This window comes from Argentina silus (genome assembly GCF_951799395.1).
Source record: "Argentina silus genome assembly, chromosome: 2".
NCBI classification, from domain to species: domain Eukaryota; kingdom Metazoa; phylum Chordata; class Actinopteri; order Argentiniformes; family Argentinidae; genus Argentina; species Argentina silus.
This window is the reverse complement of record NC_139656.1, coordinates 11,694,432-11,712,839: the sequence shown is the minus strand read 5'-3', so window position 1 is coordinate 11,712,839 and position 18,408 is coordinate 11,694,432. Positions and strand designations below refer to the sequence as shown.

General features: G+C 41.5%; 1 protein-coding gene across 1 annotated transcript in view; it reads left to right on the top strand.

Moving 5' to 3' along the window:
- igsf9bb (immunoglobulin superfamily, member 9Bb) overlaps positions 1–18,408 on the top strand; it is a gene marked incomplete at both ends in the record, with an annotated part of 129,048 nt that overhangs the window by 51,463 nt on the left and 59,177 nt on the right. Inside the window, one exon of the mRNA XM_083664980.1 lies at positions 16,481–16,632. Coding sequence (XP_083521106.1) covers positions 16,481–16,632 — 152 coding nt within the window. The remainder of the gene's footprint in view (positions 1–16,480; positions 16,633–18,408) is intronic.

The window sequence follows — 18,408 nt, the reverse complement described above, 5'->3', positions numbered from 1 at the left end:
CTGTCTGGCTACTTTCTCTCATAGTTCCTTTCAGGTTCAACTTGAGTTTGTGTGTCAGATAGTGTGTTGACACGTTACAAGTGTTACTACTGGCTTGTTTGCATGCATTCGGAGCTAGCATACTCGGTACACTATTGACATAGCCATCCAGGGAAATTCCACTTACTCTTTTCTCTCGAAGATGCCGCCAAAGGCATCGGGAAAGCATAAAGTGAAGAAGGATGATCCGTGCCCGGTCTACGGAGCAGAGCTTCCTGGGCCCCCTCCCCCCACAAAGAGGACTAGGCTGGAAGGTCTCAGCAGGTGAAGCCCCATCCACGCATGTGCGCATGCTTGTCTTTCCAGACTGCTTATCCCTGATTCAGTCTACGTGGGATAAGCCCCTCACCTCTAGCATTATCAGACCTGGAAACAGCCACCTGGATATGGCTGATGCAGAGGTAGTGGACTGGAACTCCCTCCTGCCCATGGAGGCATCATTGACTGAGTACCTCGATCCCAAGGCAACGACTGCCTCCTCGTTCATGATTGCTGAAGCCTGAGCACTTTATTGCAGCCACTAACACAGCCACTCTGACAGGATCTACAAAGCCTACAAAGAGCGAGCTCCATCAATGCCACAGCCCTCTTCTCTGTCTACCTAGAAGAGCAGGCTATGGAGCTGTTTAACTGGCCAGTGGGGTAGGGTCGAGCGTGATAAAAATGAAGGAGCTCCGCCTCCTTGCTGACCATGCAACCAGGACCCTCAAGTGTTCCACTGAGGCTACTGGCAGAGTGATGGGGCTGGCTGTCTTCGACCAGAGGGTTCTCTAGCTTGACAAAACTAAACTGTCGGAGAAGGAGAGGAAGTGTATCCTTGACAGACCCATCAATCCCTCAGGGGTGTTCGGGCAGGTCATGGTCGATATGCAGACCAGGGTTGAATCCAAGAAGAAGAAGACGGAGGTGTATCACATGGCGTTGCCTCTCAAGTCAACCCCAAAGCCTTACATGCCTCGTGGTGTACAGGCTGTGACCATGAAGCCCCCCTCCCTTCACATTAAAGGATGCCCAAGGCTTTGCAGCTGCCCAGGGACAGAGACAAGGACAGGGACACCGCTCCGCACCCCACCCCCACCCTGCAGGCCCACCGCCTGCCCAAGCTGGGGGGTCTCGGAGTAGGAAGCGGCGCCACAAGCACCAGAGGACAGAGGGGCCCAGAGAGCTGTTCCAGGTCCCCTGACCTAGGCACCGTTCCCCGCCTGTGGGACAATTCATCAGGTCATACAAGCAACCAAGTCTTTGTTCTCAACATATTGGCTCCCAAGCCCTATGAGCCCCTGCATTGGCAGGTACACAAAAAGAGTTGTGGACTTGATAGGAGCACATACTTCTTTGTCACAAAAAACATTCATGAAGTTTGGTTCTTTTATGAATTTGTTATGGGTCTTCTGAAAATGTGACAAAATCTGCTGGGTCAAAAATATACATACAGCAATGCTAATATTTGGTTAAATGTCCCTTGGCCATTTTCACCTCAATTAGACGCTTTTGGTAGCCATCCACAAGCTTCTGGCAAGCTTCTGGTTGAATCTTTGACCACTCCTCTTGACAGAATCGGTGCAGTTCAACTAAATTCGTTGGCTTTCTGACACAGACTTGTTTCTTCAGCACACTCCACATGTTCTCGATGGGGTTTAAGTCAGGACTTTGTGAAGGCCATTCTAAGACCTTAATTCTTGCCTGATTTAGCCATTCCTTTACCACGTTTGATGTGTGTTTGGGCCTCCTTAATTGTGGTAGTCCCACTTGGCCTCCTTCTCATGCAAGATTTCAAGCAATGGGTCATAGCACAGATGCGTGTCTGTCTCTGCAGTGTGGCTGACGACACTATAGTGTTGGAGAGACCCCTTCCTCCTGCTGAATGCCCCTTGGGGAGAGTCCTATCGTGCAAAGTTGTAAGGACAGTTGCATCACTACATGGATGGGGGGAAGTTCACGAAGGACGTTCAGTGAGCGGAATATGGTCAGCACGGCCCATATCAACATTCTTGAGCTCTACACCGTGTCAGACACTTTTGTCCATTCCTACAGGGACATCATGTCCTAGTCAGGTCAGACAACATGTCCATGGAGTCCCAAGGAGGGATGTGCTCCAAGCAGCTCCTGACCATGTAACGGGAATTATTGCTTTGGAGCAGCGACCATTTGTTGTCTCTCAGAGCAACACATGTACCAGTCTGAATTTGGAAGCGGATTTACTGTCGCAGGGAGGCCCCCTAGCGGGGAACGGCAACTCCATCCGGATGTTGTCCAGGAAATTTGGAGACATTATAGCAAGGCCGCCATACATCTTTGTGCGTTCATTGGGAGTGGACGGGTTCCTTTATGAATTCCCTGCTGTCAGCCTCATTTCTCCCACTCTGGACAGAGTGAGGACACCTGTGTTGTACGCTTCTTTACGTACAACCATGGTGCCTTCCGTTGTGCAGGGGTTTGTTATCCCAAGCCCAGCTCCAAATATTCCACCCGCACCCAAAGTTGATGAATCTATGGGTTTGTTCAATCCCTGGTAGATAGGCGTCTGAACACTGTCCCTGTTGCATGCACTACGCATCTACATGACCAGAACTGAGGCATTCAAGGGATGTGTTCAACTGTTTGTGTGTTTCACCAACCCTACACGGGGTAGGGTGCTATCCAAATAGCACCTTTCCCACTGGATAGTGGGGGCTATTACAGAAGTTCTAAAGGCCTGCAGCCCCCATTGGGAGTGAAAGAGAACTTTGGGTTATGGTATATAACTCGGTTCTTTAAAGGAGATGACATCTCACCAGACTGCCCGTCTTTTACAGGCTCATGAAAAGGTGGTTGACATAATTAAATGGGTGCACTGTGCATGAACCTTTATAAGCTGGGGTCAGACATGCAAAGCGCTCCCGGCCTGTTCCAGGCGTGATTGAATAGGGTTTCAGGAAATAGGGTACGCAAGGGTGCATATCCCATAGTGAGATGTCTTCCTCATCTCCTTCACAGAACCTTGGTTACATACCGTACCTCAAAGTTCACTTAGGGCATGTGTTGTAGTTGCTATTGTGATTGGTGTTGTTAAGATGAAGGTGACAGGTCTCTGTATGAACACTAAGAACACTTGCTAAAAGCATTCATAACAGCATACAGTTATTTCACAGAGAGCACTGCCTAAAATGTTGGCTCAAACATCAGCCATCAGCAACTGTGCTCAACACAATCATTCACACATTTATGTGTGTGTCATAAATGTAGTGTTTATGTATTGGCGAGCAGGGGGTGGGGAAGTGAAAGCTCAATATGTGCAATGCAGTGTGATGATCCAAACTTTGGTTAGCGTCCATAACAAATTGATTTGAACATATAGTTGATAAATCTGTGTTAGCTTAATTAACACTTAATTATCTTGACCTCATTGCTTGCCTCAGCATGTGACCTGGTTTTGTGGCCCTGGGTCAACACACTTTTTTTATCAATGGGTGTGAATGACACCAAAGCGTCATAAGGGACGTGACCTTATGCCATCCAGCTCAGGTGTCAAAAATACAAAAAAACACACATATATGCCTCCCTTCACACACACAATGGTGTAACATGGCAGTCTTGTGCAGAATCTCTGCCTAGTTTTATCTTGGTTTCTCTATAGTCTCAATATGGTTAGTGGCTTGCTTGACATAGCTTTGCTTCATTGGAGAGAATTTGCACCACAACCATTAAAGGTTTGTGCAATCCCCTAGACCTAGTCTATCTTGCAACTCATAGGGCTCCACTTTGCTCGTGAGACACGTTGGGATGTGAATAGAGACTACACTAGACCCTAACCCCATAATCTGAAATTAATTGAATGGAGCTGGATTTTAATCCATAATTCTGTCCATACTTTTCTTTCAGCTTTTTAGGGTTTTGCTGATGTGGTATTTTTGATAATCAGTTCAGTCTTTGCTAGAAGAGTTTGACAAACACCAGGTTTGGTAGACTGCTCAGCAACCTGTGTTTAACTAATTTAGCTGATAAAAGCCTGGCAACCACAGACGCATGGAGCAGGCAGAAGCAGCCCATCTCATAGGTTCATCTACTGCACTGTAACTATCTATCTCTAAATAGATAGACAAGTATAAGGGACATGAGTACTGTTGCAACCTTCCAGTATAGTAAATAGCTACAGAACTCAAAGACATCCACTGTTTCCAGAAACTGATGATTTGGTATCACTTTGAATTGATCTGGTTACAACCCTTGGTCATTCCATAACATTTTCACTTGAGTCAATTGATGTCCATGCAATTGAATCAGTTGCTATGGCTGTAGATGTTCAATTGATATCTATTCATATGAATACACTCTTCAGCATATAACTGGGGCTCATTGTCCATCTTCATATGTGGGTAATCCCAACCATGTTGACCCATAGAGTGAAATTAGCACTATGGCCTTAGCGCTGATTGCAGGCCGATTGACGTGACACTAACAAAGCTACAGGATTGTACATGTAAGCAGATCAAGTCCATCCTAAGGTGATTATAAATGTATATTATATGAATATGAATGAATATGAATAAAAATGAATTAAATCTGACTCTCTCCCCCGTATGGAGGGGGTGCAATTTGATTGGAGCTGCGCCAATCTCCAACTACTACTAAGAGGCAAAATTGGGATTTGTGTCGGTTTTGGGAAAAGCGGTCCAAAGCGATCTTTTCCTATTTAATTTTTACGCAATTAGCTGCTACATATTACCGCATCAGTGTCCCTATATTCTCCTCTCTCTCTCTCTCTCTCTCTCTCTCTCTCTCTCTCTCTCTCTCTAGATTGTGTGTGAGCTACCTGCCTTGTCTCACTGACAAAGCTTTGCTTGATAAATCCTTAACTCGCTGTCTGGTAATTCTCAGTCTGATAGGGTTGAAACATGCCCCCCTGTGAGGTGACAATGCAAATTGTTCAGACAGATTTGTCATATCTGCAAGGTCAAACATGTGAAAGCAGTATGATAGGATGCAGCAGCAGTAGTAGCACAACTGAAACAGCTGGGAGGCTTGCAGGAATTCCTGTAGTGAGAAACACTGACGTTTACACAAATGTTTATACTGAAATTGAACTAAACAACTGCAGGGGCTAACGTTGTTACCACTCCTATATGCGAGTGTGGAAAAATGGAATGAGTATTTGACAACCAGAACTAATGTTCTGAGGATACCCTAGCCATTATTAATATTTCAAAATGCTGCTTTGTTGGCTCAAGGTTGCACTCACAACCAAATTCAAAAAGGCTATACCATTGCTGCCTTGTACCATCTGTACCATCTGCTTGATTTTAGATGTCAGGTTTTGATACAGAAGTATAAGATTACATTCTAAAATGCTCTGACCCTAGTTTGGGTCATGTTTGTTGAGATTAGTTTAGCTTAATACTGTAGTGTGTCAACGGCACTTATGTTCCGCATCTCCATATAACATATAACATGATACAGTGGATGAGTGCTTTGGACATCGACATTGATCTTCAGCTCATACACATTGCTCTTTACCACATGCACTTGATCTTGACATGTGATGTCTTTGTCTGAAGATGAATGTGTCAAGGTCAAATCAAAGGCATTTCTACATGACAGTCTGTTATGTTACTATGACACACACAATATTCCTCTCTCAATTTTGACACACACACACACACACACACACACACACACACACACACACACACACACACACACACACTTTTAAAACATTATTTAGATCCACAATGAAGCATACTGACATGAGAGGCCTCATCCCTCCCCATATACACATGGGCGCATGTCCAACACACACACACACACACACACACACACACACACACACACACACACATACAAGATTCCTCCCTCGATTCGTAGGTCAATGGATTACACCACTCTCTTTTGTTACTCTCACCATGGTTTGTGATAAGCCAACAATACAGTATGGAAGTCTAGACCTTTGATCTATGGAATTATTCCACTGCAATCACACTGACTTTGTACATGCTAAAACTCATACATTGAGCCTGGGTCTGGGATCCTAGATTGCGTCTTATATTCAGATAAAGGGAGCTAAGCCCAATTCATCTGGGAAATAATAAGACCAGCTAACCAAGCCCTACAGGATGTCTGGCACAGGCCTAAACTCAGGCCTTTTGGTTCAACAATGTCATAACCCAGAGGATGTGTTTATTCATGAATATACTTCAAACCGTTTGGTGTCCTTTTCAAAATAGGAATGTTGGCATAAAGCAATACAGTGCCGTCAGTAAGTATTCACCCCCCTGGAACATTTTGTTGTGTTACAACCAGACTTTAAAATAGATTTAATCGTTTTTTTGTGTTACTGATGTACACAAAATACCCCATAATGTCAAGGGGAAAATTATTTTTTAGTTTTAATGTTTACAAATTAATATGAAAAGCTGAAATGTCTTGAGTCAGCAAATCGAACTATAGTTATCCAACATACTTGCTTCAGAAAGTCCAACTATAGTTAATCGTCATACTTATTAGTGGGCTTGCTTCAGCAAGTCCAACTATTGTTCTTGCTAATATTTAACATGACTTATTATTAGTGGGCTTGCTTCAGTGTCATTTCCAGGGTTTTGGTTTGAATTTTGGCTTCACCAGATCAAATTAGCATCACCCAAATATGAAAAATTTGGTTTCTGAAATTTTCCAGTACACATTTCTAGCCATGCTTTTGATTGGTGTAATTTAAGAGGTTATGCATCCGTCACCATGACTTGCTCATGTTATACTCCAATAGGATGCATGCTCTGGGTAGTAAAACTCAATCAAATAAACCAACTATATAATTTGTTTACATGTTACATCCCTCCCATTTTAGACAGCACTAGCAGTGCAAACATTGTCAGCTCCCCAGATAGCACACACACCTACCTACAATACATCTCTGTTATGCCTGTTTAGATGGAATGCAGATCTCTGGCTGCTGCCTAGGCGATGTTCTCCGAAATTAGCCGATACACAGTTGCTGTACACCATCTTGCTTCATTCAGCCCTCCTGTTTTAGTCAGACATCTAATTACATTAAATTAAACACAGCACAGATGTAAATCTATAGAAGTATTTGTATACAATTATAGCAGCTCACATTATGACTCATATTCTTAAAAAGTTACTTAGGCAAAATAATGGCACTCAATTTAAAGAACAATTCTCAATTGTATTCACCCATATTGAATAGATCACATATTTAACAAATTACATCATTACAAAGAACGTGCTTAAACAAATACAAATGATTTAGCCTATATGTGAAATAAATCAAATGGAAACAAATCTAGTCTAAATATCTAAATATCTAATCTAAATATCTCTGATATTTGGCTGCAGACTTGCTCCCACTGAAACAAAATTGACTAGTGTTCATTATTTTGATCACAAGAAACAAAGAGTGTGAAAACTGCACAGGTTAGAAAATGTATTTAAAAAATGTGGGTTTCAGCTATATTAGCGTCTATAACGTTCCACGTTACCAGTACACATGTCTCGTATATGAAATTAACATATTTTATTACACTCAACAATCTAGTTACAATAGCTATGTTTTTCGAGATAGGAGTAAGGATTTTGGGTTTCAGTGGGATTGAGACTGGATAGAAAAGTAGCCAACAGTTGTTATCATTAAAAACATCATAATAGGGTGTGAACGGTCACATTTTCAACAGGGACAAGGGACAAGGGCAAGGGCAGCCTTCTCTCATCCACTCTGTAAACACTGTTCAATCAAACATCTTTCTATCATCACTGGGAACATTACTTAATATTTGTGGGGATATTAAATAAAAGTATATCAGCCAGTGATAACTGACAAATCCACTATTGACAGTTGAAGTTAATTTTGTATACCTTTTGACTTGTCTGTCAAACAGCAGAGAGATGCACCACCATGGCTGTCTCAACTAGCAGAGATTGGCTTTTTGGGAACGTATGGCAACTTTATGAATTTTGCGACAGATCAACAGCCTCATTTGTCATTGATTAGATATGTTAATGTCATTGTAGATAGTGGGTAGTCAGCTTTCCAATAAAGTGTGCATGAATTTACTGTGTAGGGCTATAGCCTATGTGGAACTAGACATCAACTCCAGAAGCCTACTCTATGCCGAAAGCATTTTGTTTGCTTAACATGAGGCTAAATTGGCCACAACGTTGCTATAGCATGTAAAAAAAATGTTGAATGATTGAAGGTGTCATAATTAGAGTTGATGTTGAAAATACTTCACATGATTGAAATTAGAGCTTTAATGAATCAATCAGAAATGTTTACATGCCGAATGACGAGAATAAAACAAATTATATTTTTACTGTTTTACTGCCCGTATCCAACGAGTCATCTGTAGTTGCCTACTGTCTGTATTTGACTGTTCTTTTTCGCCCCTGTCTGTCATACAGTACTGTAGCATTATCAGAGAATGTGGTCATTGTAGTGGGGGAAGGTGAGAGAATGATAGCGTATTTGGCATTCATAATGCCATTGCCAACCTCTGCTGAACCTTGTATCCAACGATACATAGTTGCCTGTCTGTATTTGAATGTTCTTTTTCGCCCCTGTCTGTTATATCCTGTATCATAGTTGGCTACAAATGAAGTACTTTCATATATTGTAGGTGTCATATAATCGCTGTAGCCTTGGACAGTTGTTGATATGTGTGACATTCATGATCTGTAGGCTACACATTTTGATTCAGCTCCTGTGTGTGTGCATGCTTGAGCTCCGCTTACAAGCTCAAATGTCAGAAGGGCTTACAGCCCATCAGAAGGGCCTACAGCTAACCTGATATTTAAATAATTTCCACTCTCCATCTCTGCAATTCATGAGCTCCTATAATAAACTTGTTTTTGCCAATCTATCTGATAAGGCAAGCTGATAAGGCAAATCATTCTCTTTTCAAACATCCTTAACAGCTCTTGTCACCACCTTGTGGTGGCTGTCGGCAGCATTTCACACCATGTGTCTGCTGTAGCAGTGGCATTGAGGTATACCCCGCTGCGATGTCAGTGTGCTTGTATTAAACACCAGCCTACTGTAAATCAGATAATAGTGGCTAGACAGATTGTCACGCTTTTGTTTGTTAATGGGAAACGATTTGAGCTTGTTGTAAGCAGAGCTCAAGCAAGCACACACAGGAGCTGCAGAAAAATGTGTAGCCTACAGATCATGAATGTCAGACATATCAAGAACTGTCCAAGGCTACAGCAATGATATGATACCTCTATGAAAGTTATTCATTTGTAGCCAACTATGATACATGATATGACGGACAGGGGTGAAAAAGAACAGTGAAATACAGATATAGGCAACTACAAATGACTCGTTGGATACGGACAGTAAAACAGTGGAAATATAATTTGTTTACAGATTAACAGCTGTGAGTTTTATATATTAGGCTATAGCCTACAGAATAATATGAATAAAAGAATGTCAACATGACAGCTTACTTAGACTGATCACAGCTGATCTGCTATCCTTCACTGTCCCTCATTCTAGCCCCACCTGCTTGCTCCCATTATCCCTTGACGCCCTTCTCAGTTTTATTCTTGTCATTGCACATGGCATATTAACTTTTTTTGATTGATTCATGAAAGTTCTAATTTCAGTCATACATTCAACGTGATGTTACGGTGCCAGAGTGGAAAATTAATGACACAAACTGTGCTCTTTGTGTTGTGAGTGCGCTAGCCTACTGCTGAATTGCGTGGAATCAACTGAGAAACATTATATCGCTATGAGTTAATTAATATGCAATTTTGGGGACACACTGCCACATATATTTAATGTCTGACATCATTTTATGAAGTGTTCATAAATACATGATTTGTTCTAAATTAAGGTTCATCCAAGGACATCATTTCAACAGACGATCATTTGTCCTTTTCCAAATTGAAAAAACTATTAATAAGCTACTCTTCATGTAATTCATCCAGACGGCCATTATTGTTAATTCAGAATGATTTTTTTTAAATAAAACAAATTAAATAAAAATGTACAATGAATATCAGCTCACAAATTGGGCAAGTGAAGAGATTGTTTCACAACAAGCCCGTCCAGGCAAGCTGATAAGGCAAATCATTCTAAACTATCATAAAGATATCCAAAACCTTAGGCTTGCCAAAAACAACAGTTTGGAACATCATCCAAATGAAGAAAAACACTGGTGAACTCAGCTATTGCAAACAGGCTGGTAGGCCAAGGAAGACATCCACAGTCGATGACCGAAAAATGCTCACCATAATTAAGAAAAACCCCTAAACAACTGTCCCACAGATCAGGAACACTCTCCGGGAGGTAGGCGTCAATGTGTCAGAGACTACCATCCACAGAATACATACAGTTATTGCATGCAAAGGATTGTCGACCATGTGTTAGTGCTTCATTTGGGCATTTGTTGAATCTGTCCCATTACATTTGGGTACCATAAAATAGGGGGACTATGCATAAAAGGTATAATTTATGAGTGGTGAAACCAATATGTACACAATACCATCAAATACAGACTGAGAATCTCTACTTTAACATCATAGTACTAGATTGTTTCAAAATCCAAACTTTTGGAAAAAATGCTTCACTGTCCCATTACTTACACAGGGCACTGTATCTGCCCATATGCTACCCTCTGGCCATCTTTTATTAATTTGTCCATCCTACTGGACAAGACATAGCTTAGACTATGCTGAGCTAAGCTCTCCTGGGTATGACTGTGGTTGTAAGTTTGACTGTGCTGTGTTGAACTTTGCTTAGGCTGCTCTGTACAGTACTTTGTTTCACTTTCCTAGGCTAGCCTGTGGTTAGTTTGACTGGGTTCAGCTTGGCTTGCTTCAGAAGCCACCAGTTCACTCCTTAAAACTTTCCTGCCAATTAGATTTCACCTGTGTGTGTGTGTGTGTGTGTGTGTGTGTGTGTGTGTGTGTGTCTCTCTCTCTCTTTCTCCCTCCCTTTCTCTCTCTCCCTCTCTCTCTCTGTGTATGTGTGAACAGCTGCACATTCTTACAAGGCCCGCAGCCACAAGGGCTTATTATAGCCTGCCGCTTTTCACACTGTTTATTAATTCAATCCTGTGATACAAGCTTGCGATTTTATCACATGCACACACACACACTCCCCTATTTCTCTCACTTCCTCACACACACTCTTTCTCTGTCTCACAAAGATTATGTCATTACTTCCTGCTGCTGTAGAAAGTGCTGGGACAACTCCATGCAGCCTTGATAAAGGCCAGAGAGTGAGGCTATTCTTTTACACTCTTCGTCCCAAACGGAGGTCCATGGGTGCGTGACACTTATAGAATATGAAAATAAAACACTGAAGAATAGATGACGGGTCAAACATAAGACATACATTTATTCCCAATGATTAGTTATGGACATGATCGAACAAACTCAACACAAGTGGTTACATGACCAACTAACACAAGTTAACATTACGTTATATCTGACTCCAAAAGATATTTCATGATTAATAATGATTGATAATGCTTTACTTATCCCTGTGTGACAGACAATCAATCATATTGGATCCTAGATTCCATTAAGAATACCCAATATGCTATGACCATGCAACAAAATAACTAATTTAACAGTTTCAAAGAAATATATGACAATATATGACGTAAGTTTTAACCATACATTAACTTGCGACAAGGACAACATGGGATAATGGTGCCCATGACAGGCCTAACCCAAAACTCAAAGAATATCTCGCTGTCCCTGTCCTTAAATATCATTCCCAACAAAGGACAAGGTCTGAGATACATTACAATCACAAAGGAATGGCGAGGGTGCGATTTCTTCAGACACATTACAATCGCAAAGGAATTGACAAATAATGAGGGTGCAACTTCTTCAGGATGTCCGCCAGGCTCATTCAACTGTAAATAGTTATACACATTGAAATCAAGGCTGGCACCACCAAAAACCGTCTACACACTTTATAATAAAATGAAACCCATGTCCCCCTCCTTCCGTGACTTTTCCTAAATGTTGGTTTTTAACATAATAATGTTGTTACAATTTCAAAATCACAGAAATAACAAAATGTGTCTCTTTCTGTTTCTCTAGCTATCAGATGTAGGTTTAGAGAAAGAACAAGAAGAATAGGAAGGAGGAGAGCGAGTGATGGAGACATGAGGTCAGCTCTTATGAAGCCCCAACTGTGCTGGGATCAGGCCTTAACTCCCCAATCAAGAGTCCTTTAGTAGAGGCTCCAGGTGCAGTGTGGCCACACAGCCACACAACCACACACACACACACACACACACACACACACACACACACACACACACACACACACACACACACACACAACAGGGGGGAGGAGAGGCAATGATGTGCCCCTGCCCCACCAACCAGGCCAGGTGTCCTGGGTCTGGAGACTGAGACAGAGGGCCATTGCAGATGGTGAGCTTTATAGTCCCAATTTAAGCCATTATAGTACTATATGGTTATAGAATATATTCTAGTAGTATTGTTGTAGTTTATTACAAATTACAATTTTTATTGTGAAGTGGCGAACAGCAATAGCAACAGACCTTGGACAATAGCAACAGACCTCCATTAGCAATGTTGCATGTTTTCATCACCTCTCTTTGCCTTTGGTTTGTTTTAGTGTGTGTGTGTGTGTGTGTGTGTGTGTGTGTGTGTGTGTGTGTGTGTGTGTGTGTGTGTGTGTGTGTGTGTGTGTGTGTGTGTGCATGTGTGTGGAGATGTTGGGGCTCTTGCATATGGGTTTATGTATACATATATTCATAATAATGCATATGTGTACCATATCCATTAACATTAACTATTCAAGTCAGATGTCAGTCATACAGTATACATACCCCCCCCCGTCTCTCTCTCTCTTTCTCCCACTCATCCATTCTGTCACCGGCAGTAGAATTGAAACTTCAGGGGAATGACAAAGACAAGAACAATAAGACAAAGAAAGCAGAGAGAGAGTGCGAAAGAAGGGTATTGTCAGACCTGGCCTATGAACAGCGAACAGATGTTCTGTCTGGAGTGGGGCTGCTCTGCCTTTGTGACAACAGAAAAAGAAGAAGAGGAGGAGAACGTTTCATGGTCCCTTCGGGGCATTAGGGGGCAGCAGTGACCATCTCATGAACTCTGGCACAACAGGTGCAACCTATCAGTTCGTTATTGACATTCTCCATTAAAGTTGTGTGTTTTGTATCTCCCAGTGTGATAGCTTGGAACTTGTTAGAGGCTTGTTTCTTGTGACTCTCTTTTGTCATATCATAGAATCTAGTTGCCTATGCTCTTGTGATTTAAGTTAGTTCTTTGGTTTGTTATTTTTCCTCAGTCTGTTCCTGTCTACTCTGTGGATTACTGCAAGTAAAGTGGCTTTGCCTTTCATCTGCATTCATTCATCTGGTCTCCTCTCTGCGCCTGGGTCCTAGAACATGAATGAAGGATTGGTGGCTTCTGGTTATACTGGTGGAATGTTTCATGGCCTCCTTGCCTTGTGCTCTACAACCAAAATGTGATTGATTAATTGATTGAAATGTCAAGGTGGCCAGAGCAGAAACACAATTGTCACTCAGGCTAGTAAAATGAACTTTCAGGAGTGACAAGGCATGTTATGTTTCAGTTGCTTAGCTAGACACATAGACCTGTATGTCAGAATTCCAAGAAATGGACATGAACATGCAACATGATCCATATTTATGACAATTCACTCTAGAATAGCAGATGTAGCTAAGGGACACACATCATTCTGAAGCCCTTCTGCAGCAGGTGGAGTGAGTTATGCAGTGGTAGATGGGGCGGGATGGACAGATATTGAAGGCTCTTAATTACCTGCATTAATATCACTGAGCCAGGTGCTGTTTGTTGAATTAGAACACCAGGCAGGATGCCCACTGGATCAATGTGACCTAGATGATGTGTTTGGCTGTGGGTGGTGGCTACTTGGATGCACTGATACACACCTAGTGTTAATATAAGAGCCAGTAATTCACATGTGATAGACAGGCTGTATTGCAGTAGCATGTCATGATGCCTGCATAATGCTTAAAACCATAGTGGGACAAAATGAACCTGGAACCTCTCCAGCCCTCTGTCCTATTGTTTTCCCACATGACTAATTGTTCCAGTTTCCCTCACATATCACACATATGTATCTAAAACTGTGGTCTTTGGGAGTAACTGTCACACCAGTGCAAATACGCAGCAAAGTCAATCCCAGGTGGAGGATTCCACGCATGCATTATTGAAGGAAGGTGTTGACGGTTCTCCAACTGTTATGCACACTTGGCCTGTCCCATAGAGGTAGAATGGGGATTATTCCTCAAGCGCTTTCCTCTGCCTAGTAAGTTACCTTTTGAGGGACTTGAGTCCTTTTGAGGCGAGTGCACTTTAACTGTTTTTCCTGTTAATATTTAACTATGTTTGAGGGCCCCAGATATTTTTTCCTCCTGTGCTCCACCATGCTTTTTAGGTATTTATTTATTTTTGCCTGACTGGTTGCACTTGTGGACAACATTGCCAACCTATAAGACTTACATTGGCCTATCGAAATTTGTTGACATGCATGACTTTGAATAGTATGGATTGAACATGTGTAGAACACATGAATGTCAGGTAGAAAGCGAAGCTTCCCACGTGTTTGAAGACCAGGCTTTTACTCTGACTTTTGGTTTGGAAACAAACATCTAATTTCAACCATAAAACCATTGAATAGAGCTGTAGACTATTGAAATACACAATAATGTTAATTTCAATCATTGCCTGATCCTCACTGTAATTGAATTGGAACTACTTTTCATCTTTCACATAATGCTCAGTGTTTCTTTCCCTCTCTGCAGTTAGGATAATTGGTTCTGAGAGATACTGTCAGTAGTCCAATTAACAATTTACATTTGAAGCTACAACAAAGCAATAAGCACCAGAACTCCCCTAATGTATTATCTAAATGTAATATTGGAAACGAGGGGGGGGGGGGAGGGGGGGAGAGTGTGGAAAGTTATTTTCCATTGGCATTAGACCAAGAATAGAGGTTGCCAGTCAACACATCTTAGATGAATGTGTTTTTATGCCTTTGCCATGATCCAGAGTAGCATACTATATGTGCTGCACTTAATAATAAGTAATTCATTTCTGATGGATCTCCTGTCTCTGTCGCTTTATATGAATGCTGTGTACATTAACAACAGGCGAGAGAGATGATAGTGAGGCAGCTAACCTGCGGTATCATACTAATGAAAACTGAAGAGAAAGTTACAGCCTTGTTCCATATTGACGAAAGCTCTGGTTTAGCAAAAAAGAAAGAAAAGAACTCTGTAGCAACCTAACTATGGAACTACCTTCTCATTCTGTGAATTATCGACACACAATGGAGGGTGGTGGGGGGCTTGGAGGGGCTAGCCCTAAATCAGAAGCAAGGGAATAGGCCCCGGAGAAATGCAGAGGGTGAGAGGGAGATTATTCACACTGAAAGCGCCCAGAGGAGTATGGAGAAGTGGCTAGTGCTATCGGCTCATATAAACTAAGTGGCCATAAACGCCCGGAGATGTGCACTTGGAGGATCCATTGATGATTGAGTGAGTGGCTTTCTGGCACAGGTAAGCACTTGCAAGCTTAGAGATGGCATTTGAACTTTCATGGCCTCCATTTGCATGTAAGGGAATAATTAACTTATTCATTTTACTGGCTCACTAACATTATTTGGGGGAGGGTATATTTCTCATCAGCCCACCATTTATGTGGTGCCATAATAAAATTACTTTGTGCATACAAACCTCATAGGTCACTAGTTGTGAGTTCAGATTTACTTCTTTGAATAGTCAAATAGATTGTAGTGTAGTAGTATTGTGTCAAATGTATCATCATGAGACTATTCCAGGAAGTTAATCTAAGGTTGCTCTTAGGATCTATGAGGCTCTGTTGTGCAAACTAATGATATTTCGCTATAAATGTCAATAGTGGGCTGATGAGAAATATACAAAATAAATATTTTGGATTAAAACTCTGTTTTAAGCTTACTATGAAGAATTAATATTTTCGGCGTAATTGCTTATTACACCATTTTTATCTGATAAGTTATTCACAGGACATAATATACTACGTCCACATCTGAAAAATGTTAGCAATGTGTTTCATTGTGTCATCTTCAAGGCCTTCTAGGCACACAGGTAATTTGAAGCAACCATTATTGGAGGTATTTTTTTTGCTTTTCTTCTTGAAAATGCCAAAGGAGTATAGATTTCAGCCAAGACAGCTGTCCCTACTTTGCACTGTACTGAGGTGTGCTTTTGCCAGCTCTGCCCATTCCAGGTCAGACACACAGGGCACACTAGTCCTACTACACATTGCAGTCTGTGAAGGATCATTGACTTTGGATCTCTCTCGTTTGCCTTTCACTACATATAAAGACAAAAACTCACAACAACATTGGCAACATCGAGTGTCCTCATACAGTACATCATCCTCACTGAACTTTCTTTGATCCTAGCTCCTCCCACGTTCACGGACACCCCACCGCAGTATGTAGAGGCCAAAGAAGGGGGCAGCATCACACTGATCTGCACAGCGTACGGCAACCCCAAGCCTTCTGTCAGCTGGCTCCGTGAGGGCGAGCCTATGGCGGACAGCGGAAAGTACAAGGTAGGCCACTGTTCATTTCTAACTGGATACTTACATTTCAGATCACATTAACATTGTATGATCTTTTATCCAGTCTATGGCTGTACTCAGACTAGTCTGTATGGTTGTGCACAGTGGTGTATTGATAAATGAAGAAAGGCAAAACTAACCAATACAGGCCTAACTGTAGAAGTGTGTAGGCTTATCAATGGATACCTATAGGGGCGCTCAAGTGGCGTGGCACACTAAGGCGCATACCATATCATCTCAATATGGTATGCGGTCCCTGGTTCGATTCCGGCCATCGACATATCCTAGTGTGGCGTAGCACACTAAGGCGCATACCATATCATCTCAATATGGTATGCAGTCCCTGGTTCGATTCCGGCCATCGACATATCCTGCATGTCATCCCTCCTCTCTCTCACCCATCCTTCCTGTCAATCTCTACTATCTTTATCCCAATAAAGCAGAAATGCCCTAAAAACATATAAAGAAAATTTAAAAAAAATGGATACCTATGGATGATGCATTTTATGGTAACACTATATATGAAAGGCCACACATTCATAACACCTTCATAAATGTTGTAATTATTTTATAAAGTATTTATGTAGCATCTGTCCTATATGACAGATGTGGAACAGTATGTCAGGTTAAATCGGGAATGGGTGTCAAAATAAAAGTCCCGCCAAACTAGTCAGAATTTGCCTCTTTGGCATACAACCAATAATTGATCTTTGCTTCTAGAAAACAAGTTGAAAGTTTTTATTTTTAACATGCCATGATAAAATAAAAAACTTGATGAAACAAAACCAAAAAAAGACTACTGTACACTATACAGATGCAGCAAGTGTTATCTTCTAAAATCTCTTCTCCATTACTGAACAGATGAGGATACATTTCCATTTAAGTGAAGCATAGCATCTGAACATTTTGTCGTCGATTCAATGTTGAAAAGACATTGATGCCATGTTCATTTCAGGGTCCCGTGAAAGTGCTTTCTAAAATGGAGTCAGATAATCAGTTTGTATACGAACATGTTATTATGGCCAGAGGTGTTCTAGGGGAGTGGACTCACAGATTTTTGCCTTTCTGTCTCTGGCGGCTGCCTCTTCGAATCGTGTGTGCATGCAGAAACACAACAGCTATGTTTCCAACACTGCATTACATGCCAAAATCTCAGATGAACTTCAAACAAAGTTTAGTTGCGAGTTATGCTTAAAAGGATTTTTTTATTTGTATTCTATTGAAAATCAAGCAATTAGTCTCTATATTCGATTTCCTCAGAACTGGAACTATTTCCTCTTTGTAGACTCACACAGCCTCTTAGTTTCAGTTTCACTCCTCTCGCAGTGCAGGCACTCGACCGCGGAGTGATATACTTACTGTGAACAAAAAGTTGCTGGTATCCTAATGGAGTCCAAGAAGTATATGTGATTGTTGCACATTATTGCAAAACTACGTAGTTCGTGATTACAATAAAAGCATGTACTGTACTGGTTCATCTAGTATATACCCGCTACTACACTTTGTTTGAAGTTTCTCTGAGGAGATGTTTGCGTGTGATGTGCTAACTTTGGGTTTGTTGGAATCCTGTCTATTGGAGAGGGCGCTGCTAACTGTTAGCCTGTGAAAAATGTATTGCTCTTAGAATCAAAGTTCTTATCGGACATTATTCATCACAATCAGACTCCAATATATCTTCCTTGTAGGATTCCTACAAGGAAGATACACTCAACGGCCACTTTATTAGGTACACTTGTTCAACTGCTCGTTAACGCAAATATCTAATCA